Consider the following 23,479-nt stretch of genomic DNA (forward strand, 5'->3'; position numbering starts at 1 on the left):
ATTGTAAATTTTGACAAAAATAGAAAATAAATAGAATTTAATGATATTACATCAGCAACTTCAATTTAGAAGTATATGTTGAATAATATTTACATAAAACAATTATGTTATATCAACAAAAATGAACAAAAGGCTGTGGCAACATGTTTCTTTGTGGTAATGCGGTTTTTGAGTTGACTTTTTGTGTGCAATGCTAACTTTTTGTAAGCAAATATTTGGAATCAAAAAAGAAACGAATGAATTCACTTAAAGACATGTGATATAGGGTTTAATCTTTATGTTTATTAATATTTTCAAGTTATATAAAAATCCCATTGTGGAATTTTTCGCTTACACTACTTTTAAATATTATGTGAATATTTTTAATGATTATTCGTATTAGATAAAGAATTGTTTTTATAAGTTTGGTAGATCTGCAAATAACATGTTTTCAAGTGCACAAGTATAAGCGATTTAAACATATATTATACATGTATAATTAATCGTAAAAATTGATTTTCTGCAATTTCCTATACTCAAAATTCATGTTCATTTACACATTATTTAAAGATTCATTAAACACTTCTGAAGTACGGGAGTCAACCAACGATCCTACTTACAGAATTTCTTTTAAATATAAAGTTAAATGCACAATCATTAATACTGATCAGGCTATCCTAAAAAATCTTCTAACACAATTATACAGCAAAATATTTATATTTTTAATTTTTGGAATTTAATTGAAAAAGCTTTGTAAAAAAATGAATACCGGGATGAAATTATGAGTTGTATAAAGTTGGTTGATTTTTACTCATTTTAAGTTTAGATTAAGTAATTATCTTTGTAGAATATCTTGATTTAATATTTTGAAAATCTAGTTCGAGTAACTCTTAATTTTTAATTGTATTTCTGCTTTTTATTGGATTTTTTCCTATATATACAGTGATATCACTTCTGATCAAACCCTACAATAAATTATTTTCCTATTTATCCAATTCTCAATTTTTTTTGTTCATCATCTCGAACCAAATTATATATAGCACTTTCTCTAGAGAAAATACATGCCCTAAGAGTTTGAAAATTTTAATAATAATAATTCTACACTTGTCTACTTCACCTCTTGATGATTTAAAACATCCTTCTTCAAATACATCTGTTTCACATAAACTCCTATGAACTTTATCATCATTTTAATTATTCCATCCTTTTGATAGGATAAACTTTCAACATATATTGTTAAATTACTTCTTGAACAATAAGGAATTGATATTAATGCTAAAGACATTTACTAGTTTTATGATTGATATGAATTTTAATAATTTAACATTTTAAAATAATATTCGGAATTTATTTAAAGTATTTAAAACAGCATTGATGCATGCATATAACTATAATCATGAAGAAATAAAAAAGTTACTTGAGGAAAAAAATAATAAATAATTATTTGTTATATTGATGATTCAATAAACATTTAATTTAAACATTTTTTTTGATTGAATTTAGCTTTAAAATAAATTTTATTTTTGTAGAGAATTATTTAGTTTTAACATTAATAGAACTTCAAATTAAAAAATCCAGCGAAATATTTTTATAAAGAAATTAATAACATTTTATTTACTTGATGATATTTCTTTTGGCACTATTTGCCCAAAGAATTCACAGCAAGACAAAACAAATGAATAATCGCCACGCCAATTAAAATCAATTTGAACGATTCGAAACATTCTATAAAACTCATCAGCATTACAACTGAATGACATAGCATTATATCCACCATTTAACTCTAACATATCTTTTCTCTCGTCTATCATTTTCCATTTTCTTCCATCATTAGACGCTTCTAAAGCCCACGATTTCAGATGCCCTTCTCCTTTACTTCCTCCTGAAGTCCTTAGAGTATAAGCAGTTGGCTTCATAAATCTTGGTGCAAAATCATACATTACCCATTGATTAGGTGCGTCACCTTTACTGTACCAAACTGAATGTTCACAATCCAAATTTAAAAGGTTTTGCGGATTAAAATATTCATAATGCGTAGATGAAACCTCAACACGAATTTCAGGTGTATGTGAATGACTTAAAATATAATGAATGATGCCATCAATGGATTTGTTTTGTGGAAGTGTAATAGTAAGTTGATTATCGTCTGTAATATATTTGGAAACGCTTTTTACTTGTGTAATAAGTCGGCGTTTTGGTGTGGGATTTTGCTTTTCTTGTTTTGAACGAGCAATTAATAAATGCGACTCAATGCATGAGTGAGAACATAGTGAAAGAAGCGCATCACTACTTAAATAAGCGAGTTGTAGCCTGTCAACAAGACCAGAAAAATCTGATCCACGATCTTGAATTATCTTGGAAACCCAAAAACAAAGAGAATCTTCACTTTCAACCTCGATTTCGTCACGAGATAGAATTTGATCAAGAACATCAAATGGAAGTGAAAGAATATCTTCGCGATACATCATTTCATTAAAGTGAGAACATATATAAGATATATGGGGCTCTATATTACCATTAGATTCTTTGATAAAAAGAAGAGATGGGATCATCGAATCAGGAGTAAAAGTTGATTCAAGACATTCTTGTGAAGCAGAGAGTAAATCTTTAATACCAAGTGCACTAGATATAAGATATGTAATAGCACAATTTTGAGATGTTAAGTTAAAATCATTCCCATAAAAATAGTCAATAATTTTAGGAAATACATGAAGATCATCATGAATTTCAAATGAGATTACATTTTGTTGAGGATTTGATGAAATAATTTCCAGAATTTTAGGAGAGATTGCAGAGGCAACAATTGAATGACACTTATATTCTTCTTCATTATTCTTAATCACAATATCAGTTGGAATAGGACCATTTTGGAGTGACTTAAAACTTGCTTGGGGTGAGGATATTATACGTTCAGTTATCATCTTTGAGGATGAACATTTTTGGCGCCACAATTTTTAACTTTTTTGTTCCAGCTTGAAATTAAATGATGAAAAAAACGAGGTTTTAAAACTTGTTTCACCATTACATATATAATGATATTATATTGTGAAAATTAATTTTTTAAAATACATGTATTAATGAAATTTTTTCACAAATTAAAAAGCTTAATGAAATAGAAAAATTATGTTTTATCTTAAATTTACTCATAAAGTGTTATGAATTGAGTCGTAGACAATGAACATTGTGGAATGCTTTTTATCGCATATTTGACAAACCGTTACGAATTTGATTAAATTAATAAAGTATTGAAAATGGGTAAAATTTGGAAGGGTAATTTACACGGAAAATAATTTTTGATGAATCTCCAATTTTTGACTTCTTTTGGCGACCACGTTCCTCTAAATCAATTTAAACCAGATGACACAATATCCTCACTTGCGTTTAGTAGTGATGGACAATTTCTAGCTTCCGGTGATAATGCTGGAAGAGTTGTTTTTTTCAAAGTAGGGCAAGGACCCAGACCAACAGTTTCTTTTGCAACACAAGCTCATGCACATAAAGCAGAATTTGATTACTTCAGAAGTGAGTTAAGCGAAATGAAAGTAAATTCTCTTAAATGGATTCCACGTCAAACATTAAATCCACTTTTGTTAACATGCAATAGCCATGATGCCAAATTGTGGAGATTCAATACCGATGCAAAGATTTCTTGGGATGATTTCGATACATCCCAATCATTTGACACTTTTATCTTTCCTACAATCCGTCAAACAGACAATAGATATAGCACTGAATGTGTTCACACATTTTTTGATACACAAATTGAATATATAGTTGATTTACAAACATTAGTCGATCAAAATTCATTTCTAATGGTCGACATATCCTGTGTAAAACTTTGGGATATTGAACGCCAAGTCAATTCTGTCTGTCTTTGCAAAGTATCACAACAAGAACCAGAAATTACAACATCTGGAGTTGATCCACGAAATCCATCCACATTTGTAATAGGCGATGACTATGGCTTTGTTAAGCTATTTGATATGCGGCAACAAGCCGAAGACCTCACACCTATATTTGATATTGATACTCATAATTTCGCAAGTCAACATATGCAAATTGATGGCTGTGAATGTGTTGGCAGTATTGTCTTTGCACCTGAGGGCAATTATTTCGCTGTTCGAAGGTTTGGCGATGTCCAAATTTGGGACGTTCGTAATGTCTCTTCACCCGCATCTAAACTTGACGTGCAATGGTTCCCCAACAAAATGAACTGGCTCATTGAAGACGATTATGTTAAGGATCAGTTCCGGACCACGTTCACACGTAAGGGGAAACTTGTCACCGGATGTTATTCTGCCGATTTCGTATCATGGAATTGGAAGAATCAAAAGACATCACAACATAAGGCAGTAAGCGCAAGAATGCCAAGATTACCACCTGAGTTAGGAAGTGATTTTAATAAGAGAGTGACTGTTTGCGAGGCACATCCAACGGAAGAAGTGGTGGCAGTCGTGTCAACGGCAGCGCTTTTCTTGTTCTATGAACCGAAGTAAGAAAACAGAAATGTCATAGAGAGTAATCTAAACACATTATAAAGTAAAAGTATTGGAATTCATATTTATTAGAATGGGACAATATAAAGTTGGAAACAGTGCATTATTTGGATGTATTCTATCATTACGTAATACGTTTTGGAGTTTATAGTTATTTTTATTTTTAAAAGGACTTTTATGGCTTTGTTTTCAGGTAACACCTATAGCATAATGGATAATGCGCCTCCCTTCTAAGGAGGAGACTCTGGGTTCGAGTCCCCGTAGGTGTGTTTTTTAATGACTTTTTATATTTCAATGTGTTTTAATCAAAAGAGAAGAAAATTTTGGTTTCTCTTTTAATCGATTTTATGCTTGTTTTTTTGCTTACTTGAATCTCCAAAAAACTTCCTTGTCCTTTTATACTCAATAAATATCTTAAAGGAAGGTTTTATCTTTTGTGATTTGTGACTGATTTATAAATCATTTGATATTGAACACTTTTACTCAAAAACATAAGAAAGGAAAAGATTCAGAAACTCATTTATATATGAAACCACTCAAAATGACCCTTAAACTTTCGATGGAAAATTTGAATCGTAATTTTGCTTCTAACCGCAAAAAAAGCGGCTTTGACATTTGGCCATGATTGATGTTTCTAAGCTATCACCACTCTCACCAGAAATTATTATAAACCAATCTACCATTAACATTGGTACAATTGGTCACGTTGCACACGGTAAAACTACAGTTGTTCGTGCTCTCTCAGGTGTTACAACAATTCGAACCAAAAAAGAACTCGAAAGAAATATTACAATTCGATTAGGTTATGCAAATGCCAAAATTTATCAATGTCCTAAATGTCCAGCACCAGATTGTTATATTTCTAAATCTTCAGCAATTTTGAAAGATCCAAAATGTCCAAAATGTGGCTCCACTGTTGAACTCATTCGTCACATTTCATTTGTCGATTGTCCAGGTCACGATGTTTTAATGGCAACAATGCTTAACGGTACAGCTGTTATGGATGCAGCACTTCTATTGATTGCAGCAAACGAACCATGCCCACAACCACAAACAAGTGAACACCTTGCAGCTGTCGAAATTATGAATCTCAAACATTTAATTATTCTTCAAAATAAGATTGATCTTGTTCGTCAAGAAGAAGCCACAGATCAATATGCAGCTATTCTCAAATATACATCAACCACAGCTGCCAAAGGCTCACCAATTGTTCCAATTTCAGCTCAACTTGGATTTAACATTGATTATGTTGTTGAACACATCGTCAAAACAATTCCAGTTCCAATGCGCGACTACAGTGCTCCACCACGAATGATTGTTATCCGTTCATTCGATGTTAACAAGCCAGGTACAGATGTCAGAAAAATAGAGGGAGGAATTGCCGGTGGTTCAATTCTTGAAGGCTGCCTTCGTCTTGGTGATGAAATTGAAGTCAGACCAGGCACACTTGAGAAGACATCAGAAGGTACATTCTGCAGAATTCGGAGGTGTCGAATTGTTTCGCTCAAAGCAGAAAACAATTCACTTGAATTTGCGGTTCCTGGTGGTTTGATCGGCGTTGGGACCACCCTTGATCCTTCACTTTGCCGTGCCGATAAGTTGGCAGGCCAAGTTTTGGGGCGCCCCGGAACACTTCCAGAAATTTACATACAGTTAACGGTCTCCTTCACACTTTTCCAAAGACTTCTTGGTGTTGTTCAAGCCAAAGGTCCTGCAGATACAAAGATTACCCCACTAAAGAATCACGAAGTCCTTATGGTAAATGTTGGATCAACATCTACCGGTGGACAAATCATTGGATTTGCAAATAATTTTGCTGTGATCAATTTGAAGGAACCAGTTTGTACATCTGTTGGAGAAAGAATTGCATTGTCTCGTAAAGTAGAAACAACATGGAGATTAATCGGATGGGCTAAGATCCTTAAAGGCGAAACAGTTCCTGTGCTTCAACCATAAAGCAACTAAAGAATTTTTTATTTTTTCTTCTTTAACTCAAATCATAGTATAAAGTGACAATTGGAACTTTCCGCTCAACACATCAGAATAACCGCTACAGATATTTCAAAAAGTTTGAAAGTTTCACTACTTTACATTTCTGTCATTTAAAAATCAATTTTTTGCATTTGTTCTTTTTTGTTTGAAATAAGTGTTTTAATCTCATAATATTCATGTAATCCGAATGAATTTATAAAAATGAATTCATAACTAATATATATTACTATAATGTATTTTGAAATACAAAGGTATTTTTGTTTTTTTCGAACACTTAACTTTTTTCTATTTGATGTTTCATATAGAAAACGGTCTCCACTCAAAATTCAAACAAACAAAATTTGAGAACATTATAGAAATGCCTGAGGATCCAAAACAACCACCTACATTGGCTGATATACTTCGTCCATACGAAGAAACCATCACCCGCATGCAAGAAGTTTTCTTATTCAAGCGTCCACTTGTCCTCATTCTGATCTTAGTTGGTATTCTTGCATTTTATATATTTGTCAAAAGCTCAGAAGCAGGATTCTTTGCTGTCATTGCTCTGTTCTTTGTTGTTATTTATGCTGTCTCCATTATTTGGACATATCTTAAGAATTTCCTATCCAAATATCTTTTCAAGCCACTTCCAGCAGATGACCCAACAGCTTCTAACCGTGTTCGTACATTAGAAGAATTTTGTGATTTCCTCGAGAAAGCAAAGAAGTTTATCAGCGGATCTGAAAACCAAACAAAGAAATCCTCATTAAGAAGGATTATTGTAGCCGCTGTTTCCTTCACATTTGCATTCATATTCACTAAGGTTGATCCATTTTACTTCAATCTCGTTTTTACATATATCGCAATCTTACTCCCAGGAATACTCCTCCATCCAGCCGTGAACAAGCTAATCTATAAGAAGAAGGTTGACCTCAAAGAACCAAGAAAAGAAGAAGCTCCAAAAGAACCACAACCTGAACAACCAGAACCAGAGCCACAATCAACTCAACCAGAACAAGAACAAGAAGAACCTCAACCAGAAGCACTCATGGCACGCGATGTAAAAATTGAGGATGTTCAAAATGAAAAGAAAGAGAATTCTTCCTCTTCATCTTCCTCTTCATCTGATAACGAAGATAACAATTAAAACATCAAATTTTGATCTATTTCGTTTTGAAAATGTGTTTTGAAGTAAAGTGGAATTATTTGAACTGCCTTAAAAAGTGCGCTGTGGTTTTGTCGGTTTTGAATTCAAAAAGTAATTACGATACAATGGTATGATATTAAAACACCTTTATCTTGTTTGTTTTTAAGGTTCTTAGTGAACTAAAAGCAATTATCAACACTATAAAAATTAAATATTTAAATTTTAATTTCTGGAGTTTATTAGTGTAATTTTTTTCCCAATGTTCATTTCTTTATTTTGCTTTGATATTGAATCCATTTTTTTTTTGCTGCTTTCTCATTTATCTGAAGGAGTTTTCAAGCATTATATTACATGAGTCTAAACATGCAAAAATTCCTCTGTCACTTTTTTCAGATACTCTGAAAAAGTAAAACATTTAATATTTTCCTTATCAGATGATAAACAAGAGCATTCCAAACAACGTTACCACTTCAAATGAACTTGAAAGAAAAGATAAATCACCTATACAAGGATCAAATAGCATGGAAACATTGAAATCACTTCAACAAATCATATTCAACTTAAATAAAAAAACTCTTGATAAAGCAGTTCAACAAACAATGGAATTATACGATCAAAATTTTCCATATTCATATAATTTTATAATAAGCAACATGCTATTCACTATGTTTTGCATACAATTTAATTCAGGTGATTTATTATTAAATTATTTAAAATCTATTCAATCAAAAGAAGAAGAAATAAAAATTAAACCCAAAATAATTAAAATTTTTAGTGAATATCTATGTAAAGACAAATCCAAAGAATCATATTATTTAATTGAGAAAATGATAGAACAAAATTTACTTGATAAAAGCATTACTAAAAATCTTCAATCAGACTATTTTGTGCATTATAAAACAAACCCTGATATCGTTAATAAATTTGGAGAACTTTCAAAGAATGATTGGGCACTTCATAAGCAATTAATCAAAGAAGGGCATAATCCGAATGAAATTGCGAAAATTCTTCGAAATGATGAAATCGAAAAACTTCAAGAAATATCATCACAAAATGATTTTAATTATAATCAAACAATTGAACCATCACCTTATGAAAGATGTTCATTTATTAATCAAGAAAATGTTACATTAATTGATTATGCAGCGTTTTTTGGATCAATTAAATGTTTTAAATATTTACTTATGAACAACGCAAACGTTGAAGATACAGGTAAATATGCAGTTGCAGGTGGAAATATAGAAATCATTCATTTGTGTGAACAAAATCATTCGTCATTTGAAAATGCATATGAAACAGCAATTAAATTTCATCGAAATAATATCTTTAAATATCTTTATGAAAATAAGTTAGAAAATTTGCCTGCAGAATTTGGTGAAAATAAAAACAAAAAATTTAATTATTTAGGAAATAATTGTATATCATGTGATAATTATGAAATTTTCTGCTTTTTAGAAGCAGAAGGAATTAAAGACTATAAATATATTATTAATTATGTGGCATGTAAAGGAAATTTACTTCTAGTAAAGTATTTCCTTGAAAATAACTTAACTACAAAAGAAATTTTGATATCATCATCAATATCAGGAAATATTGAACTTGTTAAATATCTTCTTGAACAAGAAGGAATTGATATTAACACTAAAAATATTTATTTGTTTTATTTGAAATTTATTTTAATATTTTTGGATAACAAAATAATATTTGGAAATTATATAAATTATTTAAAACATCACTTATGATAGCATCTGCAAAAGGTCATACAGAAATAGTTAAATTACTCCTTGAACAAAAAGGAATTGATATTAATGCCAAAGATATATATTTGTTTTATTTGAAATTTATTTTAATAATTTAGAATTTCAAAATAATATTTGGAAATTATTTAAATTATTTAATACAGCACTTATTAGAGCATCTGATGAAGGTTATACAGAAATTGTTAAATTACTTCTTGAACAAAAAGGAATTGATATTAATGCTAAAGATATAAATTTGTTTTAATTTGTATTTATTTTAATAATTTTATGTTTCAAAATAATATTTGAAAATTATTTAAATTATTTCAAACAGCACTTATAAAGTCGTCATGGAATGGTCATACAGAAATAGTTAAAATACTTCTTGAACAAAAAGGAATTAAAATTAATGATAAAGATATTTATTTGTTTTATTTTATATTTGATTTTAGATTTCAGAATTTCAATATAAAATTCGGAATACATTTAAATTATTTAAAACAGCTCTTATGTGGGCATCTGATTGCAATTGTATTGACGTAGTTAAATTATTTATTGAACACAATGAAATCGATATCAACGCAAAAGATATTAGTTTATTTTAACTATTGTTTACTTTAATAAAATTATGTTTCAATTTAAAATTTGGAAATGATTCATATTATTTCGAACTGCATTTATTTTTGCACAACTTAGAGGTAACACGGATATTGCTATATTACTTCAAAAATAAGATGACATAAGCAATTACAAGTATTCAACCTTTTCATGATTTCTGTAATGTAAAATCTTTTGTCTTGTATGCAATTCTATTTATTTTCTTTCAATTATATTACTTCAACATATATATGGAGTTAAAAAGCTTTTTATGTTTTTTAAACATTGTTCATATAAATAATAAATTTATTAAATTTAAGCTTAAATTTAAGCTTCCAGAAGAAAACAGAAAAGACCAATAACATATTGAACAAACAAAATAAAATTATAAATGTATACATTTGAATTAATTACACAGAAAGTGACATATTTTTCTATTTATTTTAATCGTTCGATATATTTTAGAAAGACAAAGTTTGCATAATTTCTTCACTTAAATCCTTTGATTCACTTCTTATTGCTATCCTACATACCACACCTTTACCTCTTGCAATACCAAGTTGCACCAACACGAACAAATTCTTATCCTTAATATCCTTTCCGTAAAACAAAATTGTTGTTTTCTTTGAATCCTTTTCTTCCATCACTTTATACAGCCTAATCTCTGCTTCAACTCTCTCTATTCCTTGTGCCGTATTACGAGCGTTTTGTACTTGAAACACTGAGACCACTTCAGATTGTGCCATGCTTGCATATAATTCTTCATATTGATTAATTTTTTGGCTTCTAAACCAAGTGTTTATCCCCAAGACAACTTCATTTAATTCCCATTGATCTTTATCAGTTTCATCTTCTTGTGAGTAAACCAACAAAGCACGATAACGGCCGAATATCATTGAATTTTTTCTATTCAAAATACAACACATCGAGCCGGTTTCTTTGAATTTAATTGAATCGGCTTCTGTCGTTTCGATAACGTCAATTCCGTCCAGAAAAACCGACACGTTTGTGATGTTTACATCTTCGATAGTGTTTGTACAAATGAATTCAAGAACGATCACTTTTGGAAACACGTTAACGAAATAAGAAACGACGAAATCAGAATCAGAATCAGTCACATCGAAAGAGTCCGACTTATATTCGATTTTCCCATATTTCTCGAATTCGGGATTCATTGAAACGGGTATAAAGCCTTCTGAAATTACCACGTTTTCATTATTTTCATTGTTTGTAATAACTTCAGAAGATTTTTCTTCTTTACATTCGATAATGAAATCGGTGAACATTGACGACATATCAATGTTATTCTTCAAAGCGTTTAAGAACAAAATTACTTCTTCTCGAAGTGAGTCATCTTCATCTGTTTGGAATAGTTCTAACAAAGGAATAATTTTTTGTTTGATTTCATTCCCATGTGAATAAGCAATCATTGCTAATGTGTTCACAGCTGCCATTCGAACAGAAGAAACGTCCAAATTAATACGATTAAACAGAACAGGTATTAATGAACTTGGATCTTCCATTTGTTTACATTCCTTACCTATAAAGTCACATATTATACGTGCTATAGATACTGCGTCCCAATCTTCTAAATACTCCGAAAGCCTTGGTAACAAATGCTTACGTGGAATTCCTTCTGTAGTTAACAATGATCTTAAGATCGAAAACTTACTCGGAAGATCAGATGCAACACGTAATAAAAATACTGATACATCCGTAAGACGTTCGTTATGATATTTGCTCGCAAATTTGCAGCTTTCTTCTGCAACTGCACGTAATAATGGCGCAGCCCATTTGCGACAACTTTTAAGGATTCGTTTGGTGATTAAATCAACATGTGATTCGTCGCCAAGCTTTAAAACACAGATGGACGCATTCGCTGCTAATGACGTGTTAGGGCTTTTCATTAATGAGATGATTTGTGGTAATAATGATGTGTATTGTTGGATGTTATTGGAATTAGCAATGGTTCGTACTGCTGAAAAACATTTGATGTTCGTCCCACGTAATAAATATGATAATACTTCCACGCTAATGGATGACAACTCTTCAGGTGAACGCCGAAGTGCTTCAAGTCGGACTATGGGTGATCCGGTTGTCATACATCGCTTTAAATATTCAACAACTGATGGATTGGATTTGACTTTAAGAGACTGTGATGCTATAGCAATTGAGATATATTGTTCAAGTTGTGTTTTGGGATCTTCTAATGACGATGCTAATTGTGCAGATGCATAACCGTCTTCGCTTTTAAGCGCATAGAGTAGTAATAATGCATGGAAGCGTGTGGCACGGTTCGTGGACTTGGAGGCTTGGCGGATTTCTGGTAACCATCGGAGAACTGCATCTTTACGACCACCTTCTATAAGGTGTAATGCACCTAATAAGGCAGCAGATGATGTGTATGGGACTTGTGATATAATAGAAAGCTTAAGATAACGCTCAAGTGAAAGTACATTATTGGGTTCAAGAATGGCACAAAGACATCTAATTGCATGGCCTTGTGGAAGAGCTTGTGTACCTCCTATGTCTTTAGAAAGAGAATGTGTGATAATAATACTGTCATGCGTATTAACAGGTATTTCTTTTAATAAAAGAATAAGAAGTCGATGAATGTATGTGTCTTGACTATGGAATAGCTGAGTTAGTGAAAAAAAGATTTCTGTTCGCTCTTTTTCAGTAAATTCAACATTTTGTGCAATTGCTTGAAGAATGGAAATCATAGCGGATCGACAACGTGGAAGATTTAATGTTACATCACGGAACGCACGACAACGACTGACAACTGTAGTTGTTGATATTTCTTTTCGTTCTTTTGAAGCTCCGCCTTTAGGCATATACATTCAAACAAAGCATGTCAATTTATAATACTAAAAAAAAATGTTTCTTCACTGTTTTCTGATATATAATTAATCGTTATGCATTAGCATATTCATTGTTTTAGATTAACAACACAAAAAAAATCATTACTTGAAATGAACATTTTATTTAAATAATTTCTTTTTTTAGAAAATACTCTAAAAGAAAAGGATTATGACCATAAAACCGACCAAGCGAATGCAAGTTAAGTTTGAATTTTTCGTATTGTTTCTATTTAATTTCAAACGCCATTTTAAAAGTATACCTATTAGAGCTATAAGCCTGAACTTTAATGTTGTCTTTGCATAGAGTTAGTTGTTTATGGTGATGATAAATGACCTGGGAGCGCTTTCGGTGAAAAAAAATTCATGCAGTTAACCATTTTACTACCATTCAAATTTTCAATTATCATTCAATCGATCAAAACCAATTACTTGTTATGAAATAACGCCACTTTTCTCAGAAAAATTGTTGTTTCAAATTTTATTAATGACTTTTTGACAAAATAACTCCTTGTCATTTTGGTCAAACAAGCTTAGATTGCAATAAAATTTCTCAAGATTGGTGTTTAAAGATAACTTAGGTTATAGATTTTGTAATATATTTTATTTAATAGTTTTTTCTAAACACTTCTGCTTTCTTTTCTTGTTTTTAATATTAAATCTAGTTAGATATACTAATTTTTTTGCTTTATTTCTTTCAATGAAATGATTATTCAATTTTCATTGGGATCTGTTTTTTGCAAAGAAAAAGTTAAGACAAGAAAAATAATTCCAATGATACCAATACTTCCAATAATACCAAGAAAAGGACCAAAATCTGATTCATTTGAAGATATAACTTTATTTTGGTTTAAAAGGTGTAATCAAAAAATATCTGATATTATCAAAGAATTCCCTTTTCTTAAACCAATTCTCTTCGATTATTCTGATAAATCTATTAACTCAAAGCTTTTAAAAGGAAAGAAAAAGGATAAGCAAGCAATAATAAAAATATTGGAACTCGAAAATAAGCCAGCACAACAAATGTTTGATGTTTCAAGAACCTTATTAGAAAATATAGCAACACTCAAATCTAGTTCACATGCATTTGATGTTGTTCTCCCGATGTTATACAGATTCTTAATCAATTATACTATTTATGCTCAAAATGTTTTGACGAAAAATACTTATTTTTCAAATGAGCAAATATCATCGATTAATGATGGTCTAACCATTTTTTCTCTTTTCTATGCTCTTCCACCGGATTCATCTAAAGATTCTCTTGTTATCATTGGCTTATTTCATGAATTTCTATCAAAATATATCCTTGAATTAAACAATACACTCGTTGAATCGATACGCTTATACATTTGTGCCTTCTTAAAAGTTACAATTTCCACATTACAAAAGAATTCTTCTTCTTCATTATTTATTAAGCAATATTCTTTCCTTACAACAATGTATTCATATTCCATCAACCTTTTTGACAAAGGTAATTTTACACGTGAAGAATATGATCTTTGCTATTCTGTTGGAAATGTAATATTAAAATTATCGTCAGAAGATTCCACCAAATATAAGAACGAAATAATAAAGCCATTTGTTGCATCCACCGTAGGTATGGTCCAAAAACTTATTAATATTAATCCATCACCAGATGATAAATTTTATGTATTTGACTGCATATCAGGATTTCTAGGTTTTTTGTTTAACATATCAAAAATCGTTGATATCTCAGAATTTATCTCCGAAAGTGAAATTCTTGATATTTTTATTTGCTCATTTTTATGGGTTAAAACCAACTTCTTAACGTTCTCCTCAAAAAGCACCAAAATTCCACATAAAACACTTGAGTTTACTGACACCAGTAATTTAGTCTATAAAGAAATCCCTGATTTTCAATGGATTAAATATAAAAGTTCCAATGAAAACTTTGAAATTGATACATCAACATTTAATGGACCATTAGATGTTCCTGAAGCACATGCTCGACTTTTCTTATCAATAATTTCTAATTTTAGTAATACGCCATATAAATATTCCATTATAAAAAGTATGATTCAATTATTTAAGACATCAAATGAGAAATCCACAAAAGAAAACTCATTAATAATTTATTTTATTGTACGATTTTTCTTAAATTATGATCAACAATTAATAAATCAAGTGTTTACAGAAGAGAATTTTTGGGAAACACTTATGACATGTTATTTATTTAATCGATTTCATACATTTATACAATCCGAAAATGGGGACATGAAATTTTATCAGAAAATTCGATTAGGGATTTATAATATTATATTAACATGTTTAGAAGTATCAAATGAAGAACAAACAATTGAAATATTAAATTCGATCGGATCATTAACACAAATTGCAGGACCTGAATTATCTTTATCTATAGCAAAGTTATATCGAAGTGTATTACAAATTAATAAGCCTGATTTTTATATATCAATATATCAATCGAACTTGATAAATAGTTATTATAATTATCAATATAAATTACAATTAATCTTTTTAAGGACTAAAAGTAATAAACAAAAAGAACATGTAATTAAAAACAGAGTAAATTTGTTTTCAATTCATTCAGTGTTTTTAGAAAATAAAGAAACTAAATTAATATTAATATCATCATTAGGATTTATGCAATTTATGTTTCATTTACTTTATGAAGAACAATTTAAAGAACATGCACTTAAATTATTACAAAAGGCTATAGTTATTGATGAAGAAGAAGCTTTAAATATCGATGGTAATAAGATTTTACCATTTAGAAACTTCTTTAAATTATTTGGTACTATAATAAATCATTCAGTTGAAAACATAGAAAATGAAGATTCATATAAATTAATTAATGATTTAATCGTTTTATTAAAGAATGCAATTATAACAAAACGTAAAACTTTAATGAATCAATTTAATAAATTTGATATATTACCATTTTTATTAAATATATCAAAAAGTATTATAGATAAAATAGGTCAAGAATCAAAACCTTATATGATTAATTTAGTTAAAATAATATCACAAATTTCTCGATCTGATCATACATATCAAAAAATATTATATTGTAAACCATTACGAATATTAGAAAAAGTATCAAATTTATTATCACGAATTACATTTGAAGAAGATATAATTGAAATTTTACTTGCAACAATCTTCGAAGTTAATATGAAACTTAATGAATTACCGAAATTTGTCGAAATTAAATTCTATAAAGCATTATTATATTTACATTTATCAACAGTACATTTACCAAATTATCATTCGATTTTAATGAATTTCTTATCATCGATAAGTGAAAATTCATTTACAAATTGTTTACATATATATAAAAGTAAATTATTATTATCATTAATTGATTATATTAAGAATTATCCTGATTTATCTATAATATCTGATGATCGAATTTCATCAGTATTTTCTTCATTAGGTTTATTTTATACAGTTTCATCTTTCATAATGAAACCAAGAGTATTTATTGAAACGACACAATTATTTAAACCTTTAGATGGTAAACGTGTATGGTGGACTAATAATTTCATTAATGGATTTCATAATATATTAGAACAAGATAAATCTCATTTACCTTCTTCTTTTATACATTTTAGTGGTTCTAATACAGGTTTAATGTTACCTAAAATTCAAAACACAAATATATCAAAAGAATTTTCATTTGTTACACGTTTTAATATTGATATGACACATTATGATCAAGATAAAGAACCTCGTTTATTATCTCTTAAATCTACAAATGATTCTATAATCGAAATAATATTTAGAAATGAAGCACTTTATATAGATATTAAATTTGGTAAAAAGAAACAAAAAATTGTTTCAAATAAATTAGAATTTGATATAAAAACAAATATTTGGTATACATTTGGATTATCATATCAAAATGGTGACTTCAAAATCTTTATAGATGGGAATAAAATTAATTCATTTTCAATCTCAAACTTAAAACTTGAAAATATTGATCAATGGAATATTGCGAAGTCTATTTTAAATGATTGTTCATTAACATGTAATATTAGTATTATATATTTATTTTCACAATATTTAAATAGATCGATCATGAAATCGATTTCTAATTTACCATTAGATTATATTTATTCATTTGTCCCTTCAAATATTAATTTATTCCCATCAATGTCTCAATCATTATTTAATGGTGATTTAGAATCATCACTTTTATTATGTTATAATTCTCGAATGACATTAGGTAAATCAATGTTTAACTTATCACAAAAAAGTAATGAAAACGCACAATTTGATGGTGATATTGTACCATTTTCTTCTACATTAATTAGTGATATGTTTAATATGGGAGGAATTCAACAACTTATACCTTTGTTTGAACAAGTTGATTTACCTTTAATATCAAATAAAGGTAATAATGATGCATTAAATTTCTTTAATTCATTAATTAATTTATTTGTAAGTTTTATATTATATTCAAAAGATTTCGAAGATTTATTCTTTAGTTCAAATGGAATGAAATCATTTTCTTATTTATTGACAACAATTGACCCAAAGAATTTAACAAAAGAATTTTTGTTTGGAATGTATAACTTATATTATTCACTTGTTTCTGAATCACATAAAGAAGAAATGATAAAAATGTTTTGGTTTAATTATAATATATGGAAAGGTAAAGATGAAACATATCATGAATCTTTAGTTATATCTGTATTACAAAAGATTTTAGAAAAGAATCCGACATTCTTTACAAGTATAATTAGTTTTTCATATATATTTACTTATATTAATTTAATGAATGAAGTTGAAAAACGTGAAAAATATTGGCCATTTTTAATATTATATGCAAGTAAACAATTCACGTTAAATGAACAAGAATTTATGTATCAAAGTTGTTTCACATTAACAAATTTAATTGTTAAATTAGAAGCTTTAAATGTTTTATATGCATTATTCTCACAACGTATATTTGATTGTCATTTATTATTTTCAAATAAGAAATATTATTATTCATTTATTAAATTTGCTTCAGAACCTATTGAAGAATTAAGAATTATTGGATTAAAGTTTATAGTTTTAGCTTATCAACATTTAACACAAGGTTTTATTACTAATTTACCACCAATGACTGAAACGATTAACAATTATATAAATATTTATGATTTTGAAGATTTAACAGATAAAACTTGGAAAGAATCAATTGAATTATTCTTTAATCGTATTGAGTTAATGAAATATATTTTACCGTTTATAGCATTTATCTCTCATAAATTTGAACCAGATCGAATTTTAGAGTTTTTAACTCAATTCAAGAATTATATTCAAACTAAAGATTGTGAACAATTAATAACTTCTGATTGTTATATTTATATCTTTTATTTATTTTTACAATTATCAAAACCTTTACTTAATTTAGAAACAGATAAAAACATAAATTTAATTATTGATATTTATTCAACTATAATGATAAAATTAATTAATAATCAAAATTCTACACATTTACAATCAATCATTGGATTTTTCCATTTAATTCAAATCAATAAGAAATGGAATATGATGTATTTATTAGATAAAATATTTGTTAAAGTTATTGAATCATTTGATACATTAAAAGAAAATATGTTAAATATTATAATATCTGAAATATTTTCATTTTTATTTATAATACCAAATTATGATGAATCTTATTATAACATTGATTTTTATAATAAATTTTCAATTGTTATACCAATTAAAAATGAAATTGAATTCGATACTAACTTTACATTAAAAGAATTTATTAATTCATTACAAACAACACAAACATTTTCTATTAAATCTTCATTATCTATTCGATTATTTAATAATAATTGGATTGATTATGACTTAGCTTATAAGACATATAATTTAATAATTAAAGATATGAATTTAATGGAAAAACAAATTTTAATTAATAAGAATCCATTTTTATTAGCAGAAATATTAACATATATATCAAGTAATTTAATACGTATTAATTATGATATTATATTTGAAATAATTAAAACATTAATTAAAGTTTATTCTAAATTAAATAATGATTTATTTAATAAATGTGTATCAATATTTTCATCATATTTATATCCACTTTCATGTCAAAAAGAAACAGTTCAACCACATTTACAATATTTTGTTAATGAAATCTCACAAATTCATCAAAAGCAAAAAGAATCATTTAAATTTTTACCTGATTTTTATGGAATTATATCATCAGAATGGTTAACAAGTTTAACAACTATTTCAGAATCATATCAAATAATATATAATCAATTATTAAGTAAATCATTACAAAACATTATAAATTCACAAGTATTTACTGAAAACTTAAAACATTATCCTGATATTGATGAAGATAATTTTTATAATATATATGAAGAACATAGTTTATCATTTATTCATAATGCTTATAGTTGTAGTAAATCATTTGAACATTTAAAGCGTGAATTAAATACAAATATTGATCGTAATAATAATGAAAATATTAAACAACATTGGAAATTATCATTAAAATTAGATGGATATTGGAGACATTGTCAAATTAAAGTTAATAATAATTTCGATTTACATCAAATGGCTTCGATTTTAAGGGATTCACGTACTAAAGAAGAAGCAGATACAACAATTCAACAATTAAATCTTAAAGATAATATGATAAATAATAATACTAATAATTTAGAATCAGAATCAATTGAAGATGTATCTACTGAAGAAGAATCAAATTATTCATTTTCTTGTGATGCTAAAATGATACAATTATTTAAGACATTTGATGGTAAATTCTTTATTAATAAGAAACAAATATTCTTTAGTGGTTCAACAACTGAAAAGAACACAAATAATACTGAACGGAAATCAATTGAAATTAAAACACAAGATTTATATATGGTCTTACAAAGGAATTATTTACATGTACCTTGTGGATTAGAATTCTTTACTAATCAACGTAAAAGTTATTTAATAATGTTTCCAAATCCGAGTGTTAAGAAATCAATTATTCGAATATTACAAAAGTTAAAATTAAGTCGATTAAAATATTTCCAAGATTCTTCAGCTTCTTCATTATTAGAAGAAATGGATTTAACACATCAATGGTTATCTGGTAAAATCTCGAATTATCATTATTTAATTATGCTTAACTTTTTAGCAGGACGAAGTTTTAATGATTTAACACAATATCCAATCTTTCCATGGGTATTACAAGATTATACTAGTGAAAAATTAGATTTATCAAATGAATCAATTTATCGAGATTTAAGTAAACCTATTGGAGCATTAAATGAAGATCGATTAGAACATTTAATAGAAGTCTGTAAAGAAATGGATGAAGAGAATCAATTTTTATATAAAGTCCATTATTCTAATTCATATTTTGTTACATATTATTTATTACGATTAGAACCATATACAACAATTAATATTAAAATGCAAGATAATAAATTTGATCAAAGTAGTCGAATCTTTTCATCAATACCAATGTTATGGGACACGGTAACGTCACCAAGTATAGCTGATTATCGAGAATTAATACCTGAGTTTTATACTACGCCTAAGTTCTTAGTTAATGCAGATGGGTTTAATTTAGGATTAAATCCAGATGGTAGTAAAATCGATGATGTAATATTACCTAAATGGGCTAAAGATCATAATGATTTTATCTCCAAACATCGTGCAGCTTTAGAAAGTACTTATATCAGTATAAACTTATGTAAATGGATTGATTTAATATTTGGTTATAAACAAAATGGAAAAGAAGCAATAGCAGCAAATAATACATTTCATCCTTATACATATCCTACATATTTAACGAATGAAGTAATGAATAATCCGGAGAAATTAATACAATGTCAACAATTCGCTGCTTTATTTGGTATTATCCCTAATCAATTATTTAAATCTGCACATCCTTCACGTAGTGAATCATCGATTATTAAGTTAAAAGTAATACGAAAGAATAACTTAAATACCATCTTTAAAGTACCATCGAAACCAATCTTTGTATCGGGTAATCTTAATACATTAGTTACAGTAACTATTGATGGTATCTTATATGTATATAATAATCATAATAATAGCTTAATAGAAACTCCTATAGGTCAGTGTGTAGTTAAAAATAATGAAAACTTAACTGAGAAATCATTCGATTATAACATGGACAAAAAATTATTTATTGCTTCTTCTCCTTTAGATTCAATATTCCATATATATCAAATCAATGAAGATAATGTAAAACTTTTAACATCCAAACGTCAAAACTCATTAATTCATTCATTGATTATCCCTTCACAAGACTTTTTAATGACGGCTTCAAGAGATTCTTCATTAATATTATGGAAACTTAAGCAGCAACAACAACAACAACATCCAACAATGAATTATCAAATTTCTCCACATTCTTCGCCTATTGTTGATTTCGATACTTCGAATCTTTCCGATTTAATCATTTGCGCATATAAATCACGTAAAATTACATTGAACAAATTAAGCGATGGCTCAAACCTTCATTCGATTACAATGGATTTACCAATTCTTAACGTAAGATTAACTCATATCCCAACATTGTTAGTGATATTGTCATCAAATAATGGTAAAAGTGTGAAATTGGTTTCATTAGGTACTGATATGGAATTCATTTCTGAATCAGAAATCGATTCCGACGCAGTAAATTGTTGTGAAATTACATTAAATGGTAAAAACTCGTTGTTGGCGTTGTCTGATAAAAGAAGACACTTGAGCATTTTGTCTTTGCCGGCGTTCTTGAACTTAAAGACAATAGAAGTAGATAGTAATATTACTTCGCTCGATTACGACCCAAGTACGTGGACACTGGTGATGGGATTGGAAAATAATAGCGTGCAGGCGTGGACATTACGTTAAAAAATATTAAATAGTATTAATTTTTCAAATAAAAAAAAATTTTTTTTTATTGAAGAAAGTAAATTTGATTTAACAACAGTCACTGATCATGAAGATCTTTCATTAAAAAAAGTTGGAAAATGGAGTGCTGAAAGAGATATCTCCAGCGTTATCAGAGTGGGAATTGTCAAAAGATTTGTAACAGAAATTGCTAATTAGCAATTTTCAGGAGTTCATAACGGTCACGAGCGAGGTGGAAATTCGAAATTGTCACGTGACACTTTTTTAAAGTTTCCCAAAGTTCCACTTTTTGTGAGTATCGTTTGCGGGGTATGCACTTGGTTGAAACTTCTCCAAAAATGAGATGCGAAAGAGTGATCATTCAAAGAGTGATTCTTTTTAATGATGGTGCGCCAATTGATATTTTATTGATAAAAACTACATTAAGCAAATATTTTTTTTATTGAACAATTTTTAAAAAGTGACAGGTGAGAATTATCCTTTCAACCTGCAGGTTAATATGTGGCAAACCTTTCGAGAGACCGTTATTTAAACGTATATTGCTATTAACGTATTTATTTGAAAACATGTCTTCCGTAGTTTCATCACAATTTGGAACTTATACATCATCTCGTGATAGTTCAACGATATCTGGAAATACAGAAAGGGAAGATTTTACACCAACACAGGAAAATTTAGAAAATTTAATTCAAAGAACAGAAGTAATGAAACGTGAAAATGCTCTTTTTATAGAATATGCAAGACGGAACAATAAAGAATTATTTCCACCCGGTCAACCAATTGAGAATACAACACGCAGAGCACGAATTCGTAAACGTGGCAAGATTCTACAATTTCCTACCAATCGTAAACTTGAGATGGCCACGCAAGTCATTGAGAAGATTGAAAATGACATCAAACTTGAAGAACATCGAGGTTCCAATCAAATTGCCGAAATACGAGCACGTCAAGTCCAAGTCCTTGTACGTGAGAAAGAAATAGAGAAAGAGATGCTTCAGTTTACCAAAGAAGTCATTGAAGAAGGACGTGATGAACGTTCAGGTCATATTATTGGCGAAAAACTTCTTAAATGGTATGACGATACAATCAAATCAAAAGAATCCAAAATCTCCAAACTGCATCTTAAACGTGATTCCATGAAGTCGCAAATAGCGCGAACTCGAGCTCGCCTTCAACAAAAGCTTGAGCTCGGCGAAAAATTACAACAAGTTGATTATGATCAATTAAAAATTGATCGCGATGCATATCAAGTTGAAATAACGAAATTATCACAAAAACTTGCGTCACTTCAAAAGACGTCATCGTCAGTAGTTTCTCGTTTAAATGATGCGCGAAGTACACTTGCGAACGAAGAGAAAAGATGTAAAATGATGGCGCAAAGTATTGAGCAAAAGCAAAAAGCAATCGGAAAGTATGCAAAGGAAGCAGAAATTGTTGAAGAAGATCATGAGAAATTAAAAATGAGTAACATCGAAATCGCAACAAAGAAGTCCGAGTACAGAGTACCTGATGTGTCTGATTACATTGATAAAAAGGCAAAAATTTATGAGTTGTCAAAGGTAATAAAAAATTGGGAAAGAAAAGTGCAATTAGCCGAAATGAATGTAAAAAGACTTAGAAAAGAATTGAAAGCACTCGACTCACCACGTAAATAATTGTTTTTTATAAATAAATATAAAAAGAGGGGATTTGAATGGAAAACGATTAAAGGAAGTGAAGTGAAAATTTGGAGCACACAAAAAGCTGAAATATTGAATTCAATTCTTTAAAGAAACAATATCATAAATTTTTGTCGGTAGAAGTTTTTTAATTGATATATTTTTTTGA

The 23,479-nt window shown here is 28.6% G+C and overlaps 7 protein-coding genes across 7 annotated transcripts; 5 read left to right on the top strand and 2 right to left on the bottom strand.

Annotated features, from left to right (window-relative positions):
• Positions 1–1,589: 1,589 nt before the first annotated feature.
• On the bottom strand, positions 1,590–2,900 carry GO595_004584 (F5/8 type C domain containing protein; the record flags this gene model as incomplete). The annotated part of the gene is made up of 1 exon (XM_067917731.1): positions 1,590–2,900. The coding sequence occupies one exon, from the start codon at positions 2,898–2,900 to the stop codon at positions 1,590–1,592; it is 1,311 nt and encodes a 436-aa protein (XP_067775166.1).
• A 375-nt stretch (positions 2,901–3,275) lies between these two features.
• On the top strand, positions 3,276–4,475 carry GO595_004585 (protein phosphatase PP2A regulatory subunit B; the record flags this gene model as incomplete). The annotated part of the gene is made up of 1 exon (XM_067917732.1): positions 3,276–4,475. The coding sequence occupies one exon, from the start codon at positions 3,276–3,278 to the stop codon at positions 4,473–4,475; it is 1,200 nt and encodes a 399-aa protein (XP_067775167.1).
• A 621-nt stretch (positions 4,476–5,096) lies between these two features.
• Positions 5,097–6,431, top strand: GO595_004586 (Eukaryotic translation initiation factor 2 subunit gamma; the record flags this gene model as incomplete). The annotated part of the gene is made up of 1 exon (XM_067917734.1): positions 5,097–6,431. The coding sequence occupies one exon, from the start codon at positions 5,097–5,099 to the stop codon at positions 6,429–6,431; it is 1,335 nt and encodes a 444-aa protein (XP_067775168.1).
• A 394-nt stretch (positions 6,432–6,825) lies between these two features.
• Positions 6,826–7,596, top strand: GO595_004587 (uncharacterized protein; the record flags this gene model as incomplete). The annotated part of the gene is made up of 1 exon (XM_067917735.1): positions 6,826–7,596. The coding sequence occupies one exon, from the start codon at positions 6,826–6,828 to the stop codon at positions 7,594–7,596; it is 771 nt and encodes a 256-aa protein (XP_067775169.1).
• Positions 7,597–10,393: 2,797 nt separating this feature from the next.
• GO595_004588 (coatomer subunit gamma) lies at positions 10,394–12,769 on the bottom strand (the record flags this gene model as incomplete). The annotated part of the gene is made up of 1 exon (XM_067917736.1): positions 10,394–12,769. The coding sequence occupies one exon, from the start codon at positions 12,767–12,769 to the stop codon at positions 10,394–10,396; it is 2,376 nt and encodes a 791-aa protein (XP_067775170.1).
• Positions 12,770–20,251: 7,482 nt separating this feature from the next.
• Positions 20,252–21,652, top strand: GO595_004589 (Beige/BEACH domain containing protein; the record flags this gene model as incomplete). The annotated part of the gene is made up of 1 exon (XM_067917737.1): positions 20,252–21,652. The coding sequence occupies one exon, from the start codon at positions 20,252–20,254 to the stop codon at positions 21,650–21,652; it is 1,401 nt and encodes a 466-aa protein (XP_067775171.1).
• A 566-nt stretch (positions 21,653–22,218) lies between these two features.
• On the top strand, positions 22,219–23,307 carry GO595_004590 (coiled-coil domain-containing protein; the record flags this gene model as incomplete). The annotated part of the gene is made up of 1 exon (XM_067917738.1): positions 22,219–23,307. One exon carries the CDS (start codon positions 22,219–22,221, stop codon positions 23,305–23,307), a length of 1,089 nt encoding a protein of 362 aa, XP_067775172.1.
• Positions 23,308–23,479: the final 172 nt, after the last annotated feature.

The sequence above is a fragment of the Histomonas meleagridis genome, assembly GCF_020186115.1.
Source record: "Histomonas meleagridis strain 2922-C6/04-10x chromosome Unknown contig_27, whole genome shotgun sequence".
Taxonomy (NCBI): Eukaryota; Parabasalia; order Tritrichomonadida; family Dientamoebidae; genus Histomonas; species Histomonas meleagridis.